This window comes from Thermobia domestica, chromosome 7 (genome assembly GCF_964235325.1).
Source record: "Thermobia domestica chromosome 7, izTheDome1.hap1.1, whole genome shotgun sequence".
NCBI classification, from domain to species: Eukaryota; Metazoa; Arthropoda; class Insecta; order Zygentoma; family Lepismatidae; genus Thermobia; species Thermobia domestica.
In genome coordinates, this window is record NC_137460.1 from 303,133,675 (window position 1) to 303,156,212 (window position 22,538).

Below are 22,538 nucleotides of genomic sequence, written 5' to 3' on the forward strand. Positions count from 1 at the left end.
GTCACTTAAGGTTTTAGTTCTTTTATTTTTGTAAGTAACACATGATACGCCTTCCCTGTTTTCTACATATTCGCATAATGCACATGTTGCACGGCCATGGTAGGGATGACCACGGTAGGCTTGAATAAAAGCCAACAATGCCTCACTTTTACTAGCTACTATGATGACAGGGCCTGAACTGAGAGAACTATATGTTTCCTTCAGTTAACAGCACAGTTATCGTAGAAAAAGATGGTTCGTTTGTTCAGTCCAAATAACCACATGAAGAACTGACTGAACTGAACGAATTCCTACAGTTCGCAGTTTTTCCTTCAGTTCTGACGTCACGATCAGATTTTCCTTCACTTAAACTGATAGTGTATGGGCCCCTTAGAGAAAGATTTTATTAAGACTTTGTACGATAATTATATAGGCCTACATATTTATAAAAAAGGTGAAGGGCTAAACTTCCGTGTACGTTATTCACTATCTACAGAATATTACAACATACTTTAAAAAAAAAATTAAAAGACTTAAATGTACTTGCCACTAAATATATAATTGGTATTAAATCTTTGGCAGAATCCACCGTCTTTTGCTTGTGAAACGTAGTGGGTTGTCTTTGTATCAGTGCTTGGTAATATGTAAGTAGGGCATTCAGTTTTGATAGCGTTTTCATATTTCTCATAGCCCCTGCGCTCAGATCGTCAAGTATTGGTCATTTAGCCAGTAGTTCGTAAGTGTTTGCAAATATGTTGCATTAGGTTTTCCTATTTCAACTGCAAATGCATTCAGAAAACAGCAAAACAGGAAATAAATTCGAAAAAAAAGAGAAAAAATCAACGCATACACAGTGAAAGAACAACGAAAAGACACGTGAGAATTACAGTTACAACGTGTTGTAACGGATGTCTTCTCACTTCTCCTGTACTACACAAATCACAGGCATCAGCCATACATTTGTCTTAGCACCCCAAATGGAGTAAAGATATACAGTAGCATGCGCTATCGACTGCTTACAATCTGACATCTCACACACATACACGCAGTCCAAATTCACTGCCACTGTCTTCTGCGCATGCCACTAGGTTGTAAGTTGTGTCCCATTACAACAGGTTTCTCATCAACCAATCAGAAAACAGTTAACATTTCGACATTTCACTGTGATCAACATTATTCAGTTCCAAACTAAAATCACCATCAGTATCTGGAAATTATAAACAAAGGAATATTACATGAATTATTTACTATAGAAGCGAATGTATCTTTGCAAATGATGCATAAATTTTCATGCAATTTCGTATCGTAATGTAGAATTCACCGAAATAAATCACATTAGCGCTACAGGAATGCTAGTATCGTGACTATTTACAATTAAGTGCCTGACGTACTAAAGATAATACAAAATTTACCTTTTTTCTGTTGCTTGTTTTTCATAAGTGAAAGGAGATAATGAAATGCAATTTACAACAATCATAGATAATGTTATTCTATAACAGAAAATATAAACCTGAAGAATTTTCAGTGTTGCCAGAATAACAACTCCCCCAAAATCTAAGTTAAGGCAGCTACTAGAGGAACGAACTCAACTACATTTGAATACGTATCATGTTGTTTTGGTATTCTGTGAACTACTTTTTAAATAACATTATTTAATAACTGTATGTTAAAACTATTTTGTTTATGACGAACCAAATACAACTATTATTTAAAAAGGAGTTAACAGGATTCCAAGACAACATGATACGTAATCAAATGCAGTTGAGTTCGTTCCTCTAGTCGCTGCTTGAGCGTAGATTTTGGGTGAAGTGCTATTGTGGCAGCACCGTAATTTCTATGGATGGCAACACTGAAAAATCTTGAGGTTCATATTTTCTATTGTAGAATACCATTATCTATGATTGTGGTAAGTAGCATTTCATTATCTCCTTTCACTTACGAAAAACAAGCAAAAATGGTAAATTTTGTATTATTTTTTATTGAGTCAGGCTCATAATAGTTTGAGTATTTCGTAGTATGCAGAAGTTGCAATTATTAACAATTAATCTCTTCATATTAGGTTTATTAACAAGATACAACTTATTCATAATTGCTGTGGATAGGAATAAAAAGTAGCTTATCTTTTTAAGTTCCAATAACATAGAATGTTGAACATTTTACTTAAATAATGTACATGTCTCGTGAATGCTACAGCCTGAATCATATCAGTTGTTTAGTTGCTGAGATAGCTATATCTCGAGTAATGAACTTACTTTGCCTTCTCTACATTCAGAACCATATAAAAAGATTTTTAATTAAGATAGTTTTATTTGAGTGAAATAATAATAATAATAATAATAATAATAATAATAATAATAATAATAATAATAATAATAATAATAATAATAACAATGATTTGTAATATTCTTGCTAGTTTTGATGCAAAACTTCCATCAAACAAGTGATTTAACTGAATGGATCTAACTCCAGTGCAAAGGAGCTTTTAACCTACTTTTCCCCCATACTCCCTTTAGAAGTCGAAATTCGCAAAAAATATTCTTTTATACGCTGTTTATATTAAAAAAAAAAAGTTTCAAATTCTTCTCGGCTCAAAGTTTTCTTGGATTTAATGAAAAGCGAGTCAATGTGTGTGCTCTTATAGATTTCAGCAAAAGAAATCTATGTTGGAGCAGATTCCCTTGACTATGGCAATTAGTATATCCCCCAGTAGCTTGATTGAATTCCTGTACATTACTAATAACTGGTAGTTCAATATGGAAATCATATTTTTATTAAACATTGTATTACTTTGGTTTTATGTTTCGTCGTTCAAACCACCAGTAAGCACAAATGCTGATCATTTTCAGCAAGGCATTGTTTTCTATACATTTAAATCTACTTAAAATTGATCAACCATTTATAACGTGCTAGTAGTACTCAAAGTACGAGGTCTTCGACAAGGTTCGCAACTACAAATATAAGTTATTTGCATTTCTTAGAAGATATCCAGTTTTGTCGCTCTTGGAAGTGATATCGCCGTGAGTGCACCGAATCCAATAGTTCTGCCGTGAAAGGGACGCTTGTTTTGGAATGCTTCGCTAGCAAACTTTCTGTACTTAAAACAACAGTATTTGGTAACGAATTTTAATTTGATGAAAACAAGAAAAATCTCATGGAGCTAAGTGTGGTGAATAAATTGAGAAACGAGTGACGTTGAGTTACAGTAGTAGTATGTGGCGATGCTCAGTTACGATGGAGCATTATCGCTGTTCCCTTTGATCATCCAGTCTTTATCTTCTCATTTCAAGATATTTCATCTATCTTAATGACTGTCTCTTCCTTTCTGAGTGAAGATGTTTCTACCCACTGTACTGACTGGTGTTTAGTTTCTACATCATACTTATATACCACAGTTTTATTTTTCATGAACTTCTCATCAGACCTAGCCTATCCCAGAAAATCTCAACTTAACTTGCAGACGCATGTGATTTAGATGCTCTTAGAACAGCCTTGGCAGAAATTTTGCTGTGAGGCGGCTCACTACCAAAATATCTGTTAAAATCTCATGGCATACAATTTCCAATATGTTAAACCCCTTCTGGTACTTGAGGAGCTGTCGGGTGACTGTTAGAACGTATTAGCTCATTAACTTCCTCTCCAATTGAATCAGTTTTTGACGTTAATGTTCTTCCTGAACGAGATCTAGTGACTTCTTAAGAACCAGTTATTCGTTGGAGTCTTTCCTAAACTTGAATCCTCAAATGCGGTACGTTTCAGTAAAAGATTTTCCGAGTTTTACATACAATTTCACAGAAATCTATTGCTCCTCTGACACCCTTATATTTTCTGCAGAAAGACATCACAAAACGTAATTAATATTTGTTTACAGAAATAAACATACTACAACAACAAAGGAGGAGAGAGCGAAAGTGTTTCGGCAGATACTGCACAAAATTTGCCCCTGCAAATAGGTATATATGAAAGATATATTCAGATTTAATTATCGGTTAGCCCACAATTTAAAAAAGTTTGTGAACTTTTCGGATAGACCTCGTATTTCCTAACATTGTTATACTATTCGATTCCCATAAACACCCTTTATGATATAGTTCTAGTCATTATGGACGTTGACGTGTTTTGACTACTGTCTCAGTAAGAAGCTTGAGGCGGATCTCCATGGTTTTACGCAAACAATAATCAGATTTCACTTTGCACTTTGCTTCCCCAAACACTGTGCACCTGTTTAATACAATGAATTAATTTCTTTTAAAATCTATATACATTAGCTATAAAAAGCAATCATATAATTGGAACCCATTCACATAGCATTAAAGTAACATTGTAGCATTAGTATTTTGGAATGTTTAATGTCTGTTTATTTCTCTTTTTTCTTTAAAAAAAAATATGCACCAGGAAATTTAATAGGTTCGAGTAAGTAACGATTGTATGAATGGAGCATGTTACTGCATGTCCAGATTTATTTCCTTACTTTTTTGAAACTGCTTGCATTTTATTGTAGCTTGCAACTGAAACTTGTAAAGATTTTTTTGTGTGTAGCTGTAAGCATATATTAGGTACTAAAATACGTTGTCGTTATAGGCAGTTGCTGTATTGTCGCTAGTTCTAAGAAGTATAAGCTATAGAATGATGAAGTTTTTTATTTTAATAATGTTTATTTACAAAAATCTTGTCTCACACCTATAAGGACTTATCGTATAAGGTGTTTCCCATAAGGAATCACGAAACATCATGTATTTAAAACGTCACAATTTAACAAGAAAACTTACAGGGCCAGCCAATACAAAACAGGTCACTTAAAGTTCTCTGTGCTGTTTATGAAATGAAATATGCAGAATTTTGTTGGTTGTTTGCAGTAGAGTTGAGTTTATATATAAAACCTTTATTCTCATTCCTAGTATACTGGGTGGTTCGCAGAAGTACGAGACGTATCCAGAAAGTGACTTTCCCACACGTCCCCTAGTTAGGAAACCGTATGTTGCGCGAAGCGACTGCGTGCATGTGAGAGAGCAAGGTGCCAATATGACGCATGCGCCAGCGGAACTTACCTAGTGCTCTCAGTAGCGTCATGGCAGTGGCTGAAGATGGACGTTCCTATTCCAGCTCCCAATCCATGGTCAGCTGTATTATTGCAGAAATGTCAATGCTGACCCCTGCGCCTTGCTTTGTGTTCTGGAGTCAGTCGCTTCCGTACTCACCTGGCGCACAACTTGTTGAACAGCAGACGCTCCGTGCCAATAGTGTGCAATAAGGAGCGGGAAGTCTGCGGGAACACTGCTGAGACCCGTTATTGTGAAGCGACGATTCTGCATGATGTGTTCCTGAACAAGATTCACAAGGTCATCTGTGATGACGGTTAGCCTCCTACTTCGCTCCTCATCATGCACATTTTGGCGTCCTGCTGCAAATTGTCTACACCAGCAACACACCATCTGCTTGCTCATAAACCTGGCACAGCTGACGATGGATTTCAATCGGCACTATGCCCTATGCATTCAAAAACTTTATCACTGCTCGCACTTCACACGCGGCGGGAACTGGAATAGGAACGTCCATCTTCAACCACTCCCACGACGCTGCTGAAAGCATTAGGGAAGTTCCGCTGGTGCATGCGCTATGTTAGGACATTACTCTCTCACATGCACGCAGTCGCTTCGCGCAACATACGGTTTCCTAGCTATGGGACGCATGGGAAAGTTACTTTCTGAAGGCGTCTCGTATGTACAGACTTCAGCAGGTACAAAAAGGTACTTCAGCAGGTGCTTCCTTTAAGGACAGGCAACAAAAACATTTATATCAATATGTACGTGATACCGCAGTATTCCGGAGATATGCAAGATGTTGGGAAAATGTTCTGAATAGATGACAAACGCCCATTGTGCAGGAAACATGTCAGTCATTTTAAACACTTCCTCTAATAACGTTGCGCCAGAGGCGGATGTCATTGTGAAGATTGCATGAATTAAATATTGCTCCTAGTAGTCATCATATCTTTTAACTACGCCTTCGGTGTACTGATGACTGTTCACCGATAGTGTGTCCGCTTCTTCTTCCATGCCTTGCAGCGTGCGTCGTATCTTGCACTTCACCCTATATATCTGAAACGATGCGATGTTATATATACACTTTTCTGTTGCCTGTTCTTAGGGTCCCAAGCCCGTGTTAAGAAATGGAGAGGGACTTAAGCCATATGTGCAGACCACCTGTTACACTCCCTGTTGAGCTGACGAATACAGGGTTGCGAGAATTAAAATATCGTCTTCTATGCCCGCTTCTTTCTCAAAGAGTCTGAGTCGACGAGTGGTAGACATAGGTGGAGATAATGGGATCCTCTATTGGAAAACATAAGGAGTCAGAAGAGGCTGTCAGTCTCGTAAATAGGTCAAAGACACGCACCATTAAGAAAATAAGGTACGTAGTTCCTCACTACGTTGTCTGAGGACAATGTGGCGGGCTATTGTACCCACACCTACCGAGGGAGAGGGATTAGCGCATCTCAAATGGGAATATCTGCCTGGTGCAGATGGACTATATCACCCCTTAGTATCAGTAATATACAGTGCACCTCTTCCGTAAAATGAGATACACAGGGACTGATACCCTGTCATCCCTACCGGGGGAGGGAAGCCTTAAGAATACTCCTCAAATGGACGTGTCCTTGAGTCCGGAAGGTGGTTGCTTAGGCGTTTGCATGGTACTTCTTGGCGCCGGTTGAACGACAAGTAGATAGACAGGACCAAGATTCTATCTCCCCTCTCCTTCCGGGTCATTCTGAGGTTCCTAGTTTGTGTTGGACTCTATTCGGCTGTGGTCATATCATGGGATTCGGTACCTTGTGGCTCTTATGGGTTCTCCAAGGGGAAAATGAGGTTGTCTTATAACGGTTGGATGCCGTCATTGCATATGATGGTAGGCCCCAACTCGTTAGGGTGAGCAATTAGACCGTAAGAGATAATGCTGTTAGATGACTGTGGAATCTGACAGTTCAGTGGATTTCTTCTGAAGCCCGTTGTAAAGGACTTTACAGACTACCCATACTTACAAGGCCGGTCCATAATAAGGTGACCAGAACGAGTGCCGGTAAACACACTCCTTACTCTGTTCTTAAAGAATTACCTGTTGAAGTTTGGACATGGTATTAGCAAAACATCCTGCTGGTATTTGTGAAATTATAACTTCAGTTCATGTCCCAGGAACAGGAATTTTCGATTTACTATTATGTGTTTGCAGAATAGTTTCTTTGAGAACTACAGAATAGAATCCAAAAATAAAAATGTCTCCAAATGACATCAAGTGAAATATTACTCAATTGAGTGACCTGAGGTTGCTTAGTAGTTCGATAACAGCATTTCTCAAATATTAGGCTGTTTTTGTGGAACGTTGAGGCTTGTTTTTCCCAGTTATGTATATTGTTAACTCGGAATGCCTTTAAGCCCTTACATAGTTATCAATGGTATATTATAGCCTTAATGAAGAATAATTTCCGGTGCTCTTTTTACTAGTAAAGCTGAAAACTGAAGTTCAAAAGAGACTTTCAACTCATAATACGCAGAGGCTCTACACTTTGTCAACACTAGTGTAGATCCTAAAACTATAAGAAAATTTACACCCTTCCCGCGGGTGTTTTGTTATTGTACATGCAGTGTTGTATTTTATACTAAAATTAATGAGCAAACATCACATTTGAGAATCAAGATATAATGTAGTATCTTTTGTTTACTGTCAAAAAGAGAATTTCAACATCTCTGCTGATAGTTTGGGCCTCGGCTGGCGTTATATCGAGTACCCTTTTTGTATTGAATATTTGTGTAGTAGATTGCGGGAATCATGATATTAGTATTCCAGTCGTCGTTAACAATAACAAGGAGTGGGTGTATGTAGAGAGTGTGCAATATCATTAATTTGTTTTAAGTGCTACAAAGTCGGTGCTTTAATCATTTATTGTTCAGTAGTCCTTTGTTTGAAAGAACGTTCGCTTCGTTTATTTTAACGTAATGCATTGAAAACTACGTGTACAAGCACAGAAATTGCTTTAAAATAGCTGTTGTTTCTCAGTTCAAAATAAATAGGAGTTGAAAGATTTGTTTCTTACGTGATGCCTTCTTCATATACACGTAACTTGTAATTATACACATTTATTATTTCTACAAAATAGTTTGTATAGCTATAGTTGCAACAGTCGAATTCGAAACATTCGGAACAATCTATTTATATGCAGGGTGTTTCAAAACATCACTGGCAACGTTTGGGAGGTGATTCGTGACACCAGGATAAGACAAAAAGTATAGACCAACCTGGGTCGCAAATGCTTCCTTTCGGAGTTAATAGGCAGCCGAAAACATGAAGAAATGAATTTAATGGTCTACAGCTCCAAAACTTTGGAGCCTACCGTAGTCGGGTCAAGATTTCACTTAGGAATTAATGTGTGTCCTATCCAAATACACATGTTTCAGAATCCTGTGGTACTTCCACAACAATTTTTATAGAGCTAGTTGGTGAGTACTTCAAAGACAAATTTCCTCTATAAAAATTACTTCGTGAGTACCTTAGGATTCTGAAACATGGATTTTTGGATAGAGTACATATTAGTTCCTAAGTGAAGTCTTGACCCGACTACGGTAGGTCCCATAGTTTTGGAGCTATGAACCTTTAAATTTTTTTTTTTTTCATGTTTTCGGCAGCCTATAACTCCGAAAGGAAGCATATCTGCACCCAGATTGATCTATACTTTTTGCCTTATCTTGGTGTCACGAATCACCTCTCAAACGTTGTCGGTGTTGTTTTGAAACAAGTTATATATATACCAACCAATTCATATTTATTACATATTGCGTGAAAATAGAAGGGTCTGCACTGATACAAAGAATCGGGTAGAAAAGACGAACGAACGGTGATTAGGTATTCCATGATGCAATACTCAAGTACAATTAAATTTGCGTCTGCGTATCCATTTGGTAAAATATGCTTCATTTTTTGCAGTCAGTTTATTTTCATTCCTAATCACTAAAGAAGTTCAGGAGTAAATTCATCATCTGAGAATAAATAATTGCTTAGAATGCGAAGCCTTGAATATTTAACTTGTGTTTACACAAGAAATATTGAATCCTTTTACATCATTTGTAACCTGAATATCTGAATATTTACGTTTCACAATTCGACATGGATCATAGTTACGTCCCACGCTGGACTTTAAGCTTTGATTCTTCTCTTAAAGCTCAGAACGATTCTTTTGTTAATTAGAAAAATTGTAAATGTAATGCTTTATTGTAATGACTATTGTTTGTAAAAATAAACGTTGTCATTTGCTAATAATATATTGTGCTGGCAGGTACCGAAGAAGACCAAGAGGCGACAGACATGTTGGTGGGCAACGCACAGAACCTAATGCAGTCGGTGAAGGAAACGGTCAGGGCAGCCGAGTCTGCGTCCATCAAGATCCGCACAGACGCTGGTATCAGGTTGCGATGGGTGCGGAAGCAACCTTGGTATCAGTATTAGATTTTTATTTTCTTTAATTTTCCAAACCTGTGCTTTGTATAACGTCCCTTCTGCTTTTATCAGACAGGCATTTAGTTGCTGAAAGACTGTTGAGTAATCAGCCTCCTTTTAAGAAGCTCTTCAAATAGTGCATCAGCGTAGTAAGCTGGATTTTGAATTGACACTCAGGAAATGAAACAGATTATTCAGTCAAAAGTTATTTGTTGTTGTACCAAAGTTTGTAAGACTTATTCAACGAGCTGCACTGTATCGCCATGACCAACATATAATATGAAATCACGACTTCGGACACTTTTGACCTTCAGAACATAATTTTGATCTTGAGGACAATATTTGAAACCTCATGACATTTTTTTTTTCCTTCAAGCAATAGTTAACAATCTTGTTATCTTACACTGTTACGGTGATGATCGTTGTAGGTTATTTGAACTGTAGTTTCGTAACTTTATTCGTGAGCTAAACATGCCTACTATGATTACTGATGCATTGTTAACCAAGTAACAGTTTTTATAATGACATAATAGTACTGTTTATTTAACATCCAATTATTTTACTTTCTTTCCGAAGATAAAAAGGAGATGTATATCATAACTGTGGTTATGAATCTCGGTGGCTCTTCCAATGTTAACGTCTGTTGTTATTGGAAAGTTTTTAAATATATGAGAAAGGGGAGGGGTAAGAAAACACTAAGATGCTTATTTATATAATATGTGCCATTAATTTTTACTAAGTAGATTTTTCCTACGAAAACTGTTTCTACAGAGTTTGCACAAAATGATGCCTTTTTTCCCCCGCTCTCTCTAAAATAAACTTGAGTGTAGTGATCTCTGAGGTTTTCTTCATTTGATCGAGATCTGTCCTCCGCTTTCCACATTCCCTTACGATATACTGTTCCTCTGCCTTCAAGGAAAGCATTGTCTGTTTTTGAGGCAGTGCTTTCCTATTTCTGGAAAGTATAGACATAGTTTGAGTGAACGCGTTGCTGCATGTGACTTTAAATTTTTACGACAAGAATTTAACACAAAAATAAATTTGGTTTTGGTTTTTTATCGTGAATATTGAAAAATGGTCCAGGTGAAGATCGTTCCTATTTGCTAGCTTCATGAGATATGTGTTGTACAGCTGTTCGCTTTCCATACATCTTTAATTAACCACCTGTTTTCCTTCTCTCGTTACTTATAGTCCATAGTTTAAAGCGAATTTTTATCCTTATTTGAGCTTTTTTTAAAAAATTACCTTTGAACCATGCATGAATCTCAAGTTGGAACTTTAGAGTGTGAGTGAGTTACTGTTGATGAAAAGAAAGCTACGAATAAGTGTAGGTGTTCAAACTTGAGTATCTATCGTCGGCGTTCAAGTAGAATTCACAAACTCCAAAAACACACGAACGGAGTTAGGTACTTCTTCCAGTACAATAACGATACACAAGGTGAAACACACACTATTCTAACATTAATAATAATAATAATAATATAATAAAGCATCCTATCTTTTGGCAGGTCCTGGTACTAATGAGTTTTTTTTTTTTTTTTTGTTGTTTTTCTTTTCTTCTTAATTTTCAGTTTCGGCCTGGAAATTTTTTTTTCCATGTTTCTCGATTTTCAGCTTCCTCTTTTAACTCCCAATATTTTCTTCTATTTTTCAAATCGTCGATCAGTTCTGTTTTGCTTCGTATTCCTCGCTTTCCTTCCATCAGGACGGTATGAAGAAGACAATTTCTTCGGAGATGTGTCCAATCTAATTAGCCTTTCTACGAAGAAAGGTGGCTAGAAACGTCCTCTTCTCTCCTATCCATTTTAAAATGTCTTCGTTTGTTACTCTTTCTGTTCATTTTATCTTCTCTATCTTCCTCGAACACCACATTTCGAAACCCTCTTAAATATTTCTTTTCTAACCTCCGTAATGTCCAACTCTCTGAACTATAAAGTCCAATACTCCATATATAGCACTTGACCGATTTCTTCCTTAGTCCAATATTAAGGCTGTTAGTTAAGAGTGACCTTTTCTTCTTGAACACTTCTTTGTCTATGGCAATTCTCGACCTGATCTCATTGGTGCAGTATGCGTCCTTCGTCAAAATACTTCCCAGATGGTCGACCTCTTCAAGTATTCTTTGTTCTACTCTGACCCGTAAAGGCGAATTTCCACGGGATATTTTCATGACTTGCGATTTTTCGGTGCTGATTTCCATTCCATATAGTTTCCAGCGTCAACTGTTTTGTCAATCATTTCCTGTAGTGTTTCTTCGGTTTTAGCTATAATAGTCGTATAATCTCCATATCTGATCTTGTTAATGATCTGCCCTCCAATCTTGAAATCTCTAATTCCCATGAATGTTTCCTTCTTTAAGCATTCACTGTAAATATGATCTTGAAGCTTTGCTGGCGTCTACTATTAATCCAATGTTCTCGGGATTGCTGCCAGAGTGAGTGTTGCCGCTGTATGGTAACGAAAGCTCAGCACAACAACACTCACTTTGGCAGCAATCCCGAGAACATTGGATTAATTTACTGTAAATGTTGAATAATTGAGGCGACATATTACATCCTTGTCTGACTCCTCTTCCAATTTCCACACTATTGGTTTCTCCTTCATTCAAGCGCAACTTGAGTCGTTGTTCTTACATTGCCAGGCTAGATGTAGCAGGTAAAATTGTGATGCTAAGCGTCGTTATCCTTAGCATAACAATGTCATCTGTTACATCTAGCCTCATAATATGTATAAGAACGTCGTATATTTTACCTTGTATATCATCCTCGTACTGGAAAAAGTGCCTAGCTATTTTTTTCTTCTTTTTTAAGTTAGTGACTTCTGCTTGAACGCCGACGATATGTTTGTAGTTCATTGAAATTTAATCCTACCTTCCGCAACTCGAACAATGATTATTCACCGGTATCTATGGTTATTCTGCGAAAACTTTTACAATGTATATAGGGTTCGTGGAGAGGTAGGACAAAAAAGAAATATAATATAACAGTTCGTGAAATACATTTACTTTCATGAGGTTGCAAGAGACGTGGACTATGTGTGCATTAACCATTTTACCACGCAAAAGGTAAATAATCTTTGAAATGTGCATAGGTAAAAGTGTAAAAAAAGACATTGACCTGATCTAGAGTGAAAATTAAGTTTCTGTACCAGGAAAGTTTATACAAGGCAAGAGTAAATTTCTGTTAAGGAGGCGATAACTTCTTGTTCTATTTTAGTTCGAATTCTGTTTCTGACGAAGCTAGCAAATACACTGTTAAACAATCATCAAGCGAACAGTGTGTGTAGATCAGGTATTTGAAGATTGTATTGTATAGTTGAGAGTCGGAGACAAGAAGTAACTGAAGAAAGTTGATGAATTTTATTTTTCTTTCCAACCGATGCATTTGGGCGTCATTCTGTGCTAACTCAGTGCTTGTAATTATAAACAATATAAAGAAAAAAGTGTGAGATTTTTAAATTTGTATGCTTGTGTGAATGGTTCTGCAGATTATGTTGTTATGTTCTAACTGAAGATTTATAAATATATATATATAGAGATATCTATATATAAATACAATATAAGAATTTTATATGTATAAATAAAATATTATATATTTAGAGTAGTTTTACAAATAAAAAGATAACCCTAGAACTGGTGATGATTTGTGCTGGTGCTGTTTTTGAAGAAAACTTGTTATAAAAAGATAATTATTGATAGAAACATGTCTGCTGTTTGCCTGCCGTTGAACAAAATAGAATATTATGGAGTTTACTATGCAACAACAAATATTTTTTCCCTGAAAACCAAAATGGCTTCGCTGCAATAATGTTAACACAGTGTTTCAAGTAGTCATGTGCGTCCAAAGATTTTCTTCAAGGTAATTGAACCATGGCTTGAGTGAATTTGTTCATCTTTCTTTTTAAGTAATCAACTTGGTTGAATTTGTCAAAAAGACAGTATAATTATGAAATTGATCATATTATTAGTGAAGGATCTTAAGACTAGGAGAAAGAAACAACAACTAAATATTCAATATTAACAGCTACAATGTGTATGAATCAGAGTATAAGTTAATTTATGTACTAGTTGCGGACAAAAACACATAAGCAATACTAAAAATTGTAGTCAGCTTTCAAGATTAAAGTCACATCATTAGAGTGTTGAAAGGAGTTAAGAAGAACAAAAAAGAATAAAACAGGAGTTACAAATTTCCATATCTTTTCGATTAGAATTAGGAATTCGATTTCTGGGCTGTCGGCATCTATGGACACTTAGCTCGTCACATATATGAGAGAGACATCCCTCGGCGAGCTTGACTATCCGATGAAAGGGAAGGAAAAAAGTATTGGGGAAGGAAGGAAACAGCCTTGGATCGTTATGTTAGGTACTATCCTGGTATTTGCGTGGTGTGAATGAGGGAAAACCCAGGAAAACCCTCACTCAAGGTAGCTGGTCTGAAAAAGCTTTTACACTTTTTCGACCGAATGGCCTTACCAGGAATCAAACTCGGGACCGCTCGTACCAAAGGAGAGAGCATTAGCAATTACACCATGCGGGGCCACCCATATCTTTCTGAACGGTCATACGTCTAATATGCTTGTTTACACTTCAATTGTAGAGCTATGTATTTTAAATAATTTCTAAGATACAGAAGAGTCTCTAATGGGAAATTCAGCAGATGTACAAAATTGTAGCATGTAGTTTAACGGAATACTTCGAAAACTCACTAAACCAGATCCAATGTGATGTTAACCCAGATACCATCTAGTGTGGGAAATCAAAACTTTCAATATTGAAAACTTTTCTGGAATGCATTGCAAGACGTTTTATGTCTTCATGAACGACCTACCTCATTGTATTATGGCGTACCAGCCTTACCTTTCAGCGAGAAATTACGATTTATATATTAAGAAATAATACTATCAGGGAATAAAGAGTATTCTTCGCGATTAAATATGTTGTGTTCATAGAGGATCGATTTCTTTTCAAAAGCTTTTTACTCTGGCCTGTAGGTAGCGTTTTGATACATGAACTTCGAGTAAGGGTATCAAAAGAATACTTATTTTTATTAGCAGCACTTGTGCAATTCCTGAACAAAAGATGGTGGTGAGGTCTTTTTGAACATGAATTATGAGGAAAAAACTAGTAAATTTACTCCTCAAGATTAATTGTGAAGAATTGGGCAATCGTATACCTTGTGACTTACAAGAAAAAGTGTGAAAGATGCCTTTTGTTGTATAAACTTTCACCAGTCGCAGCGAGTTCCGGAATTCTTAAAGGACTAGATGGCCAGGATTCTCTGAATTCCCTGTGCAGTCTGATTCTCTGTACGATTAACCTGATATTCATCAATTTATTTCTTTGTTCGTTAAACGAGATGTTTTCCCTTTTCTCGTTGTAAACTACTTGAAACACTGTGAGGGAAAGAAATTTTTCTATTTTTGTATACTGCTTGATGTGAAGTCTGTATCCTTTGAGTGCTTTGTTACTGTGACATGTGAATCGTCTTCTGCTCAATCACAAAAGAGACAATTGAATAATCCTGGCACAAGACATTGGAGTGCACACTGCAGATGCCTTTTACATATTTTTTCCTTAACTGTGTTGTAACATGGAGTTAGATGTTGAAGTTAACATGTTCTAAACAACCAGTATTAATTGATCTTTGTGAAAAGAAGGCAAATAACGAAATGACCCAAGAAGCAGCAAGTAATAATAATAATAGTAGGTTAAGAAAGGTATAATTTCTTTGTATGCAGTTTGTAAGAGATGTTGGTCCTTTCTGTTGGTCGTGCGAGCAGAGATGTATTTGGTATGTAAAAATACTGAATTAGGACATTGATTGGTGTCAGATGTTAATAGTTATTATCTATCGAACGATTTCCATGAAGTAAAAGATATGTGACCAGTTATAACTCCCAGTTCCCATTTTATCATTGACGACTAGTACAGGTTTATGAGCCTGAATACTAAAAATAACAAAATTTACCAGTTTTCTTTTGGTTGTTTATTCATAAATGAAAGGAGATAATAGAATCCAACTTACTACAATCATAGATAATGTTATTCTACAATAGAAAACATAAACTTCAAGAATTTTCAGTGTTGTCATCCATAGAAATTACAGTGTTGCCAGAATAACAATACCCTCAAAATCTAAGTTAAGGCAGCGACTAGAGAAACGAACTCAACTGCATTTGATTACATATCATGTTTTGGTATCGTGTGAACTATTTTTTAGTAACATTATTATTTAATTTTAATAACTGTATGTTAAAACTATTTTGTCTGTTACAAATTAAATAAAACTATTATTTAAAAAGTAGTTCACAGAATTCCAAGACATGATACGTAATCAAATGCAGTTGAGTACGCTGTCTCAACTTAGATTTTGAGTGAATTGCTATTCTGGCAACACTATAATTTCTATGCAAGGCAATACTGAAAATTCTTCAAGTTCATTTTTTCTGTTGTAGAATAACATTATCTATGATTGTGGTAACTTGCATTTCATTATCTCCTTTCACTTTGAATAAACAAGCAAAAGAAAATCGTAAATTTTGTACTATTTTTAGTATGTGAGGCTCTTAAGTAATTACATTTTAAAACTTATCTTTCTCTATGAGAATTTTTTCCACCTAGGTTTTTTTATATAAACAGTTTCATTTAATCATTTGTCATATACCAGAGTTAGAATATTGCTTCGTCTGCAGCTTTAGCAGTTTAATTTTTGACACAACATTCGGACAAATGTTTGGCAAAGGCATTATCTTGGTTCCCAGTCATGATGCAACATACATGAGATTGAATTATTTAGTCTGGCAACAGTAAAAATATCAAAATTATCCGATTTGATTCTGCTTTTCATTGTTCTCTAACCTAAGGCACTCTTTTATTTCTGTGTTCTTTTTCTTCCGTGTATCTCATATTATTTGGTCCTACATTTCAATCGTGACCTTCCGCTGGGTATTTTTCCTTCTTGCATTCCTTCCATAGCTAATAGTATGATTCCTCCATGCTTTATAATGTGTCCAGTCATCCTATCTCTTCTCCTCGGAATATTCTTCAGTATACGCCTTTTTTTCCCTCTATCATTTCCAATATATTTTTTTTTTTTTCCATTTGATACCTTCACTCATGTATCCATCTAATTTTCAACATTGCTCTATAGCAACATAGGATGGCATTTAGTATCTCCATCAAATCCATCGACGGCTCCGGAGCCGGTACTATGAATTATAGTAAGCTGTTGTAAACGACCTCGTTTATGTGTATACTCACTGTCGCTGACGCACCGGCTCCCTACGGACGCATCCCCTCGGGCCTCCCTGCTGTGCTCTTTCCTTGACTCTGTTATATAGCATTCGTGCTTTTTAGTGGCCACTTAGCACAAGTTCGTTCGTGTTTTATGCACTGCAATTTTTATGCCATACGTCCACACTGTATTTATACTCATCACGGTTACAAATAACGAATCGTAATCACTACCAATTGAGCCACAGTCATTACCAAGTGATTTGGGGGAGAAACTAAATAATACCCGTAATATATTTGGAAGACTTCTATCCTCCATTTTCCCTCTTCTAGAGTCCACGCCTCACACCCATACAATGCATGTTTTCAGCAGTTTTTCCGTGAGTTTTATGTCGATGTTTTTTGCTAGAAACTTTGGTTCTTCTTCGAATGTGTCTTTGCCCTGAACTATCATGGATTTTACAGCTTGTTTGCTCCTATTATCGCCTGTTATTTTATTTCCTTAGTAACAAAATTCCTGCACCTCTTCCCCCAGGTAATCTATTTTGGTTTCCATTCTTCTTTTTTTTTTTCTTGTGCATCTTCTAACTTCTGTTTGGCTTTTTTTGATTGTCATTTTAAATTGACTGCTAAACGCCTGTTGCCTAAGAAGAAAATATTTTAAGAGTATTCACTATTTCTAAATGTATATTCAAAAACTGAATATGATGTACTCAACATGAGTAAACAGAAGCAAAAGGAAAATTAACAACATAAACATATCGATCTTCGTGTTCTTTATCTTAGAAAGATAAAAAGAAGCCATAGAAGGCAAAAGAAAAATCTTGAGTGAATCACTCAGCTATAATTTCACCAACTATGCAGGTGCAGGACATCTCAGACTAGCCGGAAAATCAAGGAAAATTGTGGGAACAAAATAAGAACAAGCTGTGGCTACAATTATTTTTTACTTGTCATCTATTCAGTAGCATTTGTGGCAGTTTAATAACAGAAATCTATCTGATGAAAGCAAAATACTACGTGGTTTGTTCGATAGATAGATAGAGTACTTGCTTCTCAGCCAACGGACGTTGTGGTAGACAAATATACTCGTACCAAAGGATTTAAATTAAAGAATTAGGAAACAGAGAAATTCTGTGTGTATAGTGATGTCCTGAGTCAGTATGTGTTTGATTGTGAGCTTTAATTAGGTACTTTATTGAAATATTACTTTTAAAAAATGTTCTTTTAACTCATTATCTTACACCATAATTATGTGCATCTATATATTTTAAATAGGGGGCGAAGGAACCTACAATTGATGAACGATTTCAAAACAGGAAAGTCGTACATGAAAACGAGGAGGTTTCGCAGAAGACCGTAGAGTATGGAAGCTTAGTTGCAGCGAATGATGTGCCAATAATGGCAGATTACTTACGATGATGATATTTTTTAAAAGCGATTTTCGTATAGATGCTTGGGATGCTTTACTCTGAGTATTCTGAGTATCTCGATTTTGTGTACTACGATATCAGTTGGTAAATTCAACTCCGATCAAGAATGCAGATTAGGACGGTATATGTCAAGTAGACTGATGCGCACAATCGATAACAATCTATATCAACAAATTTTTCCTGACCTCACAGTACTATATTATGGCTATAAAAGTTTCCTTGGGACACATTCCGTGTGTTCTGATTTCATTTGTCATTTAATCGTTTCCGACTCTCATCTTGCTTCCTTGGATTTCGCAGCATCCTCTTCGTCGCGTTCCCATTATTGTTAGTACGGATACCTGTTGTATAGGAGCATCTTCGCCTTCCTAGCTGTTCCGATCCCATACTAAGTACTACACGCGTTCGTAAAATTAAATTTCTCTCATTCTGCCATCGTCCGTCACTCTTGAACCCATCTTATTTAAAGTTTCTGCAGTTTTGCTCATAGCTTTATTTGTTTGTCTTCTTAGTATTTCTGTGTTCACCATCGATCAGAACATCAATTTGTCTTGCGTTATGCGAAGGCCAAGTTCTTGTATGGAATGAGCAAATAGTTTCTCGTTAATAACTCCATAAAAGAAAATGTACGAGATGCTTGAGTGGTGAAATTTCTCCAAGAAAGTACAACACAAAGGTTGACGTTTCATGTCTGCAGCGTCAGTTCCTACAGAAAGGCAGGAAAACGAATGAAATCTCTATACATTTCCTCATGTTCAGGGTACAATGACTTTGGCCCGACATGTATATACTGAGTAATATAAATAAAACAACTGAAATTTATTCTCTGAATGTAAAACCTTTTAAATAATACTGTAATAATTTCGAATCCATCTTGCAGATAACACATGACATAATAATGAATTTATAAATGTGGCTTATCTCAAGAGATGCATCTACAAGCAAACGTCAAAATATTTGGGTTAATGGAGTTAAGATGCCTCAGGTGGATTAGACCACCATCACTAAAAGACATGTTACAGTTATCATAGCCATGGATTACTGTAAGGTGACATATACCCATGAAAGTTACAAATAAGTGTATTTTATTGTTTGCGTTTTAATAAGACAACATTTATTTAGATTAAGCGAAATACTGTGACGTTTCTTGTTAACACTTATCTAAGTACACCATTTCTATCAAAAGAAATACTGACGAAAGCTTCAACATACACTGTATTTTAAACTATAATGTGTTACGGTTTCTGATATCTATCATATCCTTCATCAGACACTATAGAACATAAATAAAGATACAAACATATATATAGTTATTCTTATGAAAAAGTCTAAATTCTATTGGCTGAAGCCTTTAGCCAATCCCGTAGTTCCTCGTGTCCATTTCCCTGCCAATCACGTGCCGCCATTTTTAATCCTCATAAGAGCCTTTTCTAATTCCATCTTCCTGTCTATGCTATCCAAAATTGTCTGCCATAATTCATTAATAGGAAAGCCCCCTGTCCAGTTCATTAGCTTATCTCTTCCTACCTTCTTTATCCAATCTGCTTCATTCCACATCCTTATTATCATTCTCTTCTCTATCTCCAATACTTCCGTCTCCTTAACAGGTTTGTGTACCACATTGGTAACTTTCTTTCTCCTCACGTCATCCTTATGTTTTATCCTTTCTTACATTCTCTTCCCCGTCTCCCCTACATATGACATGGCAGTCCCCACACCATTTTCTTCAACCAATACCAATAGAATTTAGACTTTTTCATAAGAATGATTATACATATGTCTGTATCTTCATTATGTTCTATAGTGTCTGATGAAGGATAATGGTAGATATCCGAAACTGTAACACATTATAGTTTATAATACAGTGTGTTTTGATACTTCGCTCACAAGTCAGTATTTATTTTGTTACAATATCCGATCCAAAGTCATGGATATTATTACTATTTCTATGTTTTGAACAAACAAATGATTAATTATTCTTTCAGAATTTAAATGTGAACAAACATCACATATGCTAATCGTGTACTTTATTACTTTTAATTGCTCAGTTCATAAGGAAAGAATATAATTTGTATACAAATATTGCAGATAAAATAAATAAATATCTTAGAATGAGAGAATATTTAAGTGGTGTAAGATACAATGAGTTAAAAGATTGCAGAGAATGATGTATTATGTATCTCAGCTCTTTTGATTATTAGAATGTAAGGAAAATTAATGACATTAAATATTTAAATGAAGGTTCTGGTCTTAATAAATAAAAATAAATGTGTTATTGATGATGATAGTTTAAATATTGTAAAGAAGTTTCCATAGATTTTAACACTAATGTTAGGTTGTGTAACAGTTTCTTCTAATTTTGCAGTGACGTGTGAAATGTATATACTAAGTTGTTAGTCAAATACGATTAATATTTTAACTGAAAAGTATATATAAAAAATATTTAATGATACGTTAATGAATATTTAACTTGGTTTAACTCAGGAGGTTCGTTAGTTGTCTGGGAACAACTTTCTGGTACTCAAAGACATGAAAGTGTTTGTCAGTCAAGAGTCTTTACTAAGTTACCAAATGTGTAGGTTAGGAAAGATTAGTTACAAGAAACGATAGGCAGTGACGACCAAATAGGGTCCGGAAATAATAATGAAAAATGTATGGTTTGATCTTGTATTAACTCCATGCATGTAAACAAAAGTGTGGCTGGCTACCATAATACATCGAAATCAGGATTTCGGTTTTAATTGTGAAAAAATTTCTGTAGTCTGTAGGTTATCAAACCTATTCTGCAAGAGAAGGTCGTTTGTACTGTGCCGGTTTTTGGAAGAAAACGATTTTATGAGAGTTGCTTTCAACAATTAGCGTACGTATAAAACAAGAGAGAAAGACAAAATAGAACAAAGACTCAGAAAATGTATGAGTTACGCACATTCAGGGAGCTGTCATCTCAAAGTGTGTGAGAGTGGGGGGGAGGGGAGAAAATGGCCCGGAATGAATAATAAATAGGTCTTTTGCTACACAGTGATGATATTAAAATTAATGCGAAATTGATTTATTTTCTGGTATAAGTACTCTTCGCTGCCAAACAAACCATGTCTTTGTATGAAATATTGATTCTTTGTATTGCAAGAAGATATTAATAACCTGCCATTAATACTTCATTCAACATCGTATGAAGAAAGAAAGAAAGAAAAAAAAACTATTTGGAATTCTGGTCCTGAAGGATTGCAATAGAAATAATGTACCTGGAGGTTCTGCCAGAGATTGTATTTTTAAGAGAAACGCATGACATTTATTGGAATAAAAGGATAGTCTTAACACACCAATTTTGTGTATTTCTTTCTGCAGATTGTATTTTAACTTAGAATTGTTCTATTTGACGTCTGCTTATCTTACGAACCAATTTCTATATTAACCTAACTTTGTGCAGTTAGGGAATTAAGAAAAATGTTACTCTATATGTGCAATACAAACAAATTAATTTTTGACTAAGACCGAATTTGCAAACACAATGCCTTATAGGCATTAACTCATAAGAATATAGGGGAAGAAAAGAGAGAGAGAGATAAGGTTCAGGTTGCAGAGTGTCCGAGAAGCCCTGTATCCCTAGGTTTGAGTATTATAGGGAACAATCTTAATTGACCCCCTAGCGATCCAGTGACATCCATGTGGATGTCATGAAAACGTAAACTTTATTAAGGGTCGTATTGTATTAACCCTGGAGATTATGAAATTTTTTAGTGGTTGCAAGGCACGAGTTAGCTCTACTGTTTCTCCTTAGCTGACAACACCTTGCTGACAGGAGAAAAAAAAAATGTCCCCATAGATGCCAGGCCTAAGGGAGCATTGAATTACAACACACACATGTTTGTTTTGGCGATGAACAATTGACAACTTCGAGATCGGAAAAAAGAAAAAACTTTGCCTTTTATCAGAGGTGAGTGTTGCCAACTTAAGCAGTATAAAATCCCTTCAGAACATCAAAATCTCAGTTTTCCAGTCTAAATGTTCAAAAATGCAATTTTTATTATTAGTAATGTGAATGTTCTTCTTGCGGCTGCACAATAACTATGCCCTATATAACGATCTAGACCGTCTTTCAACAGTAAATAAAAACCTCGTATTACAGCATGCACATAGGAAAATCAGATCTGGAACGCAAGGAGTTGAGGTATTAGTAACACTGGTTTCATGGTCATAAACAACACTGTCTGGTATTTCTGCGTTCAAGGTTACGTGGAGTATTTCAGTTGAACTGATGTGAGTGGTTTCAGTTACACAATTGAGAAACGGTTAGTGGCATGAACTACCATAGGGGAAACAATAACAAAAGTAACGACCGAGATTTAACAAGTCGCCTTGGCAAGAACTCATCTTCGTAAAACAGCCCTGCTTGATTGAGAGAAACG

The 22,538-nt window shown here is 35.8% G+C and overlaps 1 protein-coding gene across 1 annotated transcript in view; it reads left to right on the plus strand.

Moving 5' to 3' along the window:
- Vinc (vinculin) overlaps window positions 1–21,452 on the plus strand; it is a 236,040-nt gene extending 214,588 nt beyond the window's left edge. The window contains exon 24 of the mRNA XM_081764025.1: window positions 9,305–21,452. Within this exon, the coding sequence (XP_081620151.1) occupies window positions 9,305–9,474 (170 nt within the window). The 3' untranslated portion in view covers window positions 9,475–21,452. The remainder of the gene's footprint in view (window positions 1–9,304) is intronic.
- Window positions 21,453–22,538: the final 1,086 nt, after the last annotated feature.